Source organism: Nerophis lumbriciformis, linkage group LG03 (genome assembly GCF_033978685.3).
Source record: "Nerophis lumbriciformis linkage group LG03, RoL_Nlum_v2.1, whole genome shotgun sequence".
Taxonomy (NCBI): domain Eukaryota; kingdom Metazoa; phylum Chordata; class Actinopteri; order Syngnathiformes; family Syngnathidae; genus Nerophis; species Nerophis lumbriciformis.
In genome coordinates, this window is record NC_084550.2 from 35,890,001 (window position 1) to 35,898,736 (window position 8,736).

General features: G+C 36.4%; 1 protein-coding gene across 4 annotated transcripts in view; it reads left to right on the plus strand.

Annotated features, from left to right (window-relative positions):
• Positions 1 to 7,866, plus strand: part of LOC133583746 (6-phosphofructo-2-kinase/fructose-2,6-bisphosphatase 2-like) — a 62,216-nt gene extending 54,350 nt beyond the window's left edge. For all 4 annotated transcript variants that reach the window (XM_061937667.2, XM_061937669.2, XM_061937670.2 and 1 more), the window contains one exon: positions 6,944 to 7,866. In XM_061937667.2, the coding sequence (XP_061793651.1) occupies positions 6,944 to 7,009 (66 nt within the window). In that variant the 3' untranslated portion in view covers positions 7,010 to 7,866. The remainder of the gene's footprint in view (positions 1 to 6,943) is intronic.
• Positions 7,867 to 8,736: the final 870 nt, after the last annotated feature.

An 8,736-nucleotide genomic window follows, 5' to 3' on the forward strand; every position in this document is an offset into this window, starting at 1 on the left:
AAAACTTCCGCTCCACTCCAACGTGTCGTCACTTCCGCTCTTAGCGCCTTCAAAATAAGAGCTCAAGGCATATACTGTATAACAGCGCATAACAGGAACTTAACATCACAAAGAGGAAAGCCCATAAAAATAGGTTACAAAAGTTATTTAATAAGAAGCCAAAAAGTGCAAAAACAATAATGTTCGTGTTGGAGGAGTTGTGAATTACGTACACCTGCAGTCTGGCAAATGTGAAAATTCAGCGATTTTAAATAAAAATAATCTAAAACGGGTGAAGTTAAATGGAAAATAACTTTATAGTATAATCACTGGATACATATAACAATTTAATTAAAAAATATATTTTTACATTTTTTTTCTTTCCATGATGGCAGGTGAGGCCCCGCCTCACCTGCCTCTAGTGACTGCACGTCACTGGTATAAGGTAAGACATATTGTCAGGGGTTTTGTTTCGCAATATTACGCAAAAGCAACTTTTCTTACCTTCTGGTACCTCCTGATCTGTATCTGGGATCTGCCTAAATTCTGAAAATTTGCACGCGTCCGCCTTTGTAGTCCGTGCCGACACCGTAGTCGATAAGCTTCTTCTTTTTCTCTATCTTCTTGTGATGGGGCATTCAACCTCTGCTGTTGCCATGTCAAATATAAAGTAGTGTAAAGTTCTTACTTATATCTGTCAGTAAACTTGCCATAAAAGCGCTAATACATTACTTTAGTTATTAGAGAGTTCCGGTCGGACGTTTTTTTTCACGGAACACATTTCCGGCGTTGTTATTGCACTGGTGAGCAACAAATGAGAAGATGCTGCTTCGTTATTGATTGAAGTAAAGTCTGAATGTCATTAAAACAGTTAGCTCCATCTTTTGACACTTCTTCTACTCCTGTCCTTGCACGCTATACCACTACAACAAAGATGACGGAGAAAAGATGCTGTCGTAGGTGAGCCACGTAAATAAGACCGCCCACAAAACGGCGCATCCTGAAGCGACTGTCAGAAAGCGATTTGAAGATGATCTGTAAATCATAATCTATGCAACATTTTGACCAAAGACCCACCATTACATGTTATGTAGCCCACAAGGAAGTGTTTTACATTTAGAAAAAAATAATAATAATATGACCCCTTTAATGCGCCTTATAATTCGGTGCGCATCTTTTGTATGAAAATAGACCTGACTTATTTTTCAGAATTAAAAAAAAAAGCTTCGGGCCGCACTTAGGTCTCCTATTTTAAAGTATTTTACTCTATGTTTAACTCATGATAAAGGGGAACCGCACTTTTTTCGGGAATGTTGCCTATCATTCACAATCATTATGAGAGACAAGAAGACAAAACGTTGTTTTTTTTGCATTCTAACTTGTACAAATTGGCTCGTGCTTGATGGATAGCAATGCAGCTAATGGGAACAATCAATTCTACCTCTAAATCACTTTAAAAATGCATTCAAATAGCGTCAACAATACTTCATTTATGTTCTGTAACCTGTATAATAACCAAGCTGTAGCAACATTGTTATTGTATTGTGGAACTCTTTTTCTAGCGTAGTAACACATCGGCATGCTACGGTATTAGCTGTAAAAGCTAACTACGACAAGAGATAAGCTAGCTTCTACGTTAACACAAAACATGTTTGATTTTTTAATGCACAACACAATGTGATAGGACACCAATCTGTACTGAGTGAAAAACATCATATTACAGTATCTGTAAAGTATTTCATGTTTTGTTTGTACACAGCTAGACAAACAGTGTATGGACTTGTAATAACACGCAAGACGTGCTGCATGTATCATCATCTGTCTGTTTGGTCCAGCTAGCCAGGGACGTTTTTTCCGGTTTATTTGGGTAAGCACTCCATTTATGTCCAAATAGCATGGCATCAAATTCCGTATTTATAGCGTCAAAATCACTTTCACCTCACTCTCTCGGCTTCCGTCTGCTCCAAGGTCTCACTCTTTCTTTGTGTTCGCTTCTAGAAGCCGTGGTTCATCCTCCGTATATTCATCTTGAATAAAGATAAGGTTGCAAATCCTCTTTTGTCCAAAAATAGTCGGCAAGTCTGCCATGATTAGAACACACACACACGTGTGTGAATCCGGAACTAAAAACACACATTTGTTGCTAGAAGTCAGACGTGCCCTGCTATGAAAACGGAAATAAATGTGTGGAAGAAATCAGTCCCAGAAATTATTAAAATGATCAAAATACAGTAAATATTGTACAAATTACATATTGTTATGAAGGTGTCTGTTACTACATTTTATATTTTATATATACCTGTGTGTGTATATATATATATATATATATATATATATATATATATATATATATATATATATATATATATATATATGTACATATATATATATATATATACTTATATGTGTGTATATTGTACATATTACATATTGTTATGAAGGTGTCTGTTACTACAATATATATACTTGCAATGTGTATATTATACAAACCCCGTTTCCATATGAGTTGGGAAATTGTGTTAGATGTAAATATAAACGGAATACAATGATTTGCAAATCCTTTTCAACCCATATTCAATTGAATGCACTACAAAGACAACATATTTCATGTTCAAACTCATAAACTTTATTTTTGTTTTGCAAATAATAATTAACTTAGAATTTCATGGCTGCAACACGTGCCAAAGTCGTTGGGAAAGGGCATGCTCACCACTGTGTTACATGGCCTTTCCTTTTAACAACACTCAGTAAACGTTTGGGAACTGAGGAGACACATTTTTTAAGCTTCTCAGGTGGAATTCTTTCCCATTCTTGCTTGATGTACAGGTTAAGTTGTTCAACAGTCCGGGGTCTCCGTTGTGGTATTTTAGGCTTCATAATGCGCCACACATTTTCAATGGGAGACAGGTCTGGACTACAGGCAGGCCAGTCTAGTACCCGCACTCTTTTACTATGAAGCCACGTTGATGTAACACGTGGCTTGGCATTGTCTTGCTGAAATAAGCAGGGGCGTCCATGGTAACGTTGCTTGGATGGTAACATATGTTGCTCCAAAACCTGTATGTACCTTTCAGCATTAATGGCGCCTTCACAGATGTGTAAGTTACCCATATCTTGGGCACTAATACACCCCCATACCATCACAGATGCTGGCTTTTCAACTTTGCGCCTATAACAATCCGGAGGGTTCTTTTCCTCTTTGGTCCGGAAGACACGACATCCACAGTTTTCAAAAACAATTTCAAATGTGGACTCGTCAGAACACTTTTCCACTTTGTATCAGTCCATCTTAGATGAGCTCAGGCCCAGAGAAGCCGACGGCGTTTCTGGGTGTTGTTGATAAACGGTTTTCGCCTTGCATAGGAGAGTTTTAACTTGCACTTACAGATGTAGCGACCAACTGTAGTTACTGACAGTGGGTTTGTGAAGTGTTCCTGAGCCCATGTGGTGATACCCTTTACACACTGATGTCGCTTGTTGATGCAGTACAGCCTGAGGGATCAAAGGTCACGGGCTTAGCTGCTTACGTGCAGTGATTTCTCCAGATTCTCTGAACCCTTTGATGATATTACGGACCGTAGATGGTGAAATCCCTAAATTCCTTGCAATAGCTGATTAAGAAAGGTTTTTCTTAAACTGTTCAACAATTTGCTCACGCATTTGTTGACAAAGTGGTGACCCTTGCCCCACCCTTGTTTGTGAATGACTGAGCATTTCATGGAATCTACTTTTATACCCAATCATGGCACCCACCTGTTCCCAATTTGCCTGTTCACCTTTGGGATGTTCCAAATAAGTGTTTGATGAGCATTCCTCAACTTTATCAGTATTTATTGCCACCTTTCCCAACTTCTTTGTCACGTGTTGCTGGCATCAAATTCTAAAGTTAATGATTATTTGCAAAAAAAAAATGTTTATCAGTTTGAACATCAAATATGTTGTCTTTGTAGCATATTCAACTGAATATGGGTTGAAAATGATTTGCAAATCATTGTATTCCGTTTATATTTACATCTAACACATTTCCCAACTCATATGGAAACGGGGTTTGTACATATTACATATTGTTATGAAGGTGTCTGTTACTACAATATATATATACTTGCAGTGTGTATATTGTACATATTACATATTGTTATGAAGGTGTCTGTTACTACATTATATATATACTTACAGTGTGTATATAAAACATTGATGAGGGTTTAGAATTCTTTCAGAGGTTTTGAAGGCTACGACCATGACTCAAATTAGCCGCATCTTTGAAGCGTTTCTTATCATCGTTAAAATCGTGGAGAAAGAAAAACCCGTGTTCTTGTCTCTTATAACGATTGTGAACGATCGGCAACATTCCGAAAAAAGTGCAGTTCCCCTTTAACATTTTTAACTGTGATGCAAATGTAAAGACAATCAAAATGCTTTATAAAAATGGCCGTCAATCAAATGTGTGTTCGTTATATAACTGATATAGAATTGATTAATTACATTGCTCATATTGTACTGAGCAGCCATGTCACGCCGATTTCTGGTTCTATGGCAGGGTGTCCAAAGTGCAGCCAAGGGGCCATTTGTGGCCCGCAGCTCGAATTTTGTTCAAACATCCCTGCGTGAGTCAGCCATTTTTAATTCATGTAAAACTGGCTGTATCGTAACATGTCCATGATGAAACCCAATGAAGGAAAATTCTGTTTGTTTGCTTGAACCAGCACAAGTCATGACACAAACTATCAGTCTCATCTAAAGTAAAGTGCCTTCCTTTTAACTTTCATGACTCATCGTGCCTTCAACTGTGAAGAAGTCCGTCCGTGTGTGCAAAGAAGAGTCCTGCTTCACACACAAACTTTCACAAAAAGATGGATTTTCCGAAAAACTACTTTTACGACGGGCTAAGTGACTACAATTTATGGCAATGGATAAGACAATAAAACGGTAAGTAATAAATAACATTATGTTAGAAATGTGTGAATGACATTGCCGTTGTTAGGCCTATTTTAAGGGGGCTCAAGCCCCCCTAAAATATTCTTAAGCCCCCCTAAATAATTTGGTGTTTTTTTGTTTTGTTTTTACAAATAAATGTCGACATATTCATTATAAAGTGGCCCAAATATGAGTTTAAATACATAATCATATAACCTGTTATTATTCACTCAGTTTCCCCTCACTTCGTAGCGTAAGGTAGAGAGCCCCTTTCGTGCGTCGGTATCCAATGCATTCCACTTGTTCATATAGAAAATGCCCACATCACTCAAATTCCAGCCCGCATTTTCTCTGTGACCTTGCTTGCGGTCCTGCAGGTGTACGAAGCACATTATCCTCCTTTACAATGAGCGAAGCTGCACAAAACCTTGTGTGTGCAATTGTAAATCATTTATTTTTTAAGTTTTGTGTTTCTTGTAGAATCTACTGTATATAAAGTAAATACATAAGCCTATTGTTAAAATAATGAAAAAAAACATAATTAAATATATTTGTTTTATTGTATTGTTACATTAATAGCTGTTTTATTATTATAGGATGGCTTGTTAAACATTTAATAGGATTTTCAGAGGGAGGAAAAACCAAGACATTTAATATAAAATGTAAAATGAATAAATACATAAAAAGAAAAAGAAAATATATGGTTAAAAGCCATCGTCCCGGGCAGCATTTCATTTCGTCCCGTGCATTTTTTTTAAATAATAATAATAACAATGAATAATTTCTAAGTCTTTGTTAGCCGTTTGTGAAGTTTTGTGCTCGTGCGTAACATTCGCTCGCATCCTGTGCATCTCCTGGGGGCAAAGCCCCCCCTGTCCTTAAAAGCTAGTGACGCCCCTGGTGAATGATGATTTGTTGTGTAACTAGCTTTTAGCCTTCGACTGTAAGACAAAATAAAGAAAATGTTTTCTAAAAAAAACACTTAAATGGATCAGTGCCAACTGTGTTTGGCAATGGATCAGTTAGTAATATAATCTTTTTATAAACATTTTTTTTTAATCGATTAAGAATCGTTACAAATAAAAATCGCGATTCATTCGATAATCAATTTTTTGACACCTCTATAGATCACAATGAAGTGCTTAAAAAACGACCTCTTTAAATCTAGGCCCTGTACATCAAAAATAATCACCAGCTGTGTGTTGTAAGTGACACATTGGTATTATTAATAGTTTGTATCAAAATATCAGCTCTTTCTCATATTATTACAGATTTTCTTTTTCTTACACGTTTATTGTTTTTTGCAACAAAACTTGAGCTGCTGTGCGCACATGGCCCCCTGGCCGCACTTTAGACACCCCTGAAATACCTAAAAATAGTACACTTGATCACCTATAACCTATAACACAAAGCTGACACTAAGTTGTGTCTTCAAACATATCTCATGTCCATTTCTAGCATTAGTTTACCAGATAAAATCCGAAAAATCCAAAAGGCTCCCGCACACTTTGACTTTCCGTTAGGCGGCTCTGATGGAAAAGGTTTGGACAGCCCTGTTCTATGGTATTCATCACACTTGTGTTGACTTTGTGGTTAGAGTTTGTCAGCCTCTGTCTTCTATTTGTCCCTCGTCTGTGAACCTCGCAGCCTGGCGCAGGAAGCAGCTGTTTGTGAGTATTTTGGACGACAGCTCTTCTCGCGCCTTCCCGTAGTTTTGCTCGGCATGCCGGCATGAGTTTGCGTGGATTAGACAATGAAATGGTAAGTAATAGATAACATTATGTAATAAATGTGTTGATTTGATTTGTTTTGTAACTAGCTTAGCCTTCTACTGTAAGGCAAAATAATATTTTTTCAACAAAAAAACCCACTTAATTTGATCAGTGCCAACTGTGTTTGGCAATGGATCAGTTAATAATATAATCCGTTATTACGTTAGCGATGTAGCTCATAGCACAGCTAACTGTATAGCCGGTTTTAGCCTATGTTGTGTACAAGTGTGCTGTGAAAAAATGTCTTCCTGACACATCGTCCGCCGTGTTCCTCGCAGGACTCCCTGTGCGAAGGAACCCACTTTGGCAGCTTCGACGAAACGGGCGACTGCGTCCGCTTTTGAGTGACGTCGCGTCGGCCACAACATCAGGTACACCCACACCAAATCTCAAATGAGACGAGAGCGCAGTTTATTTTGGAACATGTTAATGTTTTTGTTTGTTTGCTTCGTCCGCTTGGGTTCCAATTAATTCCGATTGCTAAATAATGTTTCCTATTGCATGCAATGGGAATAGTCCGTTCCACCATGGAACCTTCAATACAATGTTTTAGAAACATTTTACAAAAACACAAACGTTAAAGAAAACGATGTGTTACACATTCATGACTTGATGAAACTATGATAAACCTTATTACATTTTTTTTTTTATTTACCAATAGGTGGCGCTGTGAATGTGTCATGGTCATATTATTTAACGAGGTACTCGTTCAAGTAACAACTTGCAATGTCAACATTTCATGTTTGTCTGCACATGCTGATGCTTAAAGGATGAATATTACAAGCACGGTTTGCAACCAGCAAATTGGATGTACAGTATTTAAAAACTTTAAAATCAAAGTAAAATGTGGAAAATACTATATTTTCTATATATTTAAGTGGATTCTGGACGGTTGAAAATGGTATTTTGTAATATTTTGTGTGCCTGATTTGTGTATTCAGTTCTTTATAGTTTGTAGTTTTTCTTTTCTTGTATTACTCTTGCTATTTATCTTTTTATCTCAATGGAAGATTAAGCATGGAAGGATGCCTATTTGTGCCTTTTTAGCTGATAAAATGTAATTGTTTTATTGATTTTTTTTACTATAAAATGTGTAGTTGTCTTTGCAGCATGTGTGTTGATGCAAAAACGCAAAATTGTGTTTGTGGTCCTTGTCTCACGGCCATGATACAAAACTATTAAAGACTCTGTTATAACTTTTCCTGTGGCTCGCTTGTGTGTCAATATTTGTATTAATATTCCAATACACTTAACTGCTCGCTAGTGTTACCATATCTGAATTATTATGTAGATATATGGGGAAATAACTACAAAAGTACACTTCATTCATTAACGGTGTTACAAAAAAGATCAGTTAGAATAATACATAATGTTGAATATAGAGAACATACAAACCCTTTATTCATTGAATCAAAAATACTGAAATTCCACGACATAGTGAATTTTGCAAACAGCTAAAAGTATACACAAAGCAAACTATAATCTGCTATGCAAGAATATACAACAATTCTTCTCAACAAAAGAGGAGAAATATAATCTTAGAGAAAAATTTAATTTAAAACATTTGTACGCACGTACAACACTTGAGACCTTCAGTATATCAGTATGTGGAATTAAATTATGGAATGGATTAAGCAAAGCAATCAAACTATGTCCTAATATGATGCACTTCAAGAAACTCTTCAAATTTAAAGTGTTTACAAAGTACAAAGAAGAAGAACCTTGATAAACATTCTGAATTTATTTCATCCATCCATTCATTTTCAAGATAATCTTACTCATCTCACCATATGAAATATAACTTACTTCACCAATTATTATTTTTATTTTTTTTAAATTATTGTTATTACTTACATATTGTGTATACATTGAGAATAGGAAGTGAACAAAAGTTTTAGCAACTGCTATGTAGAGGAAAGGGGTAGGATTAAATAACCTCTGCTTCTTCCTACTCCTTTTCAAACATGTACAGAAAGCGAGGAGTATCCAATAATGATTTCAAATTAGAAATGGTCACAGCTGATGAGGTGCTTAAAAAATTGAGCGCGCTCCACCCAAACAAGGCCAACGG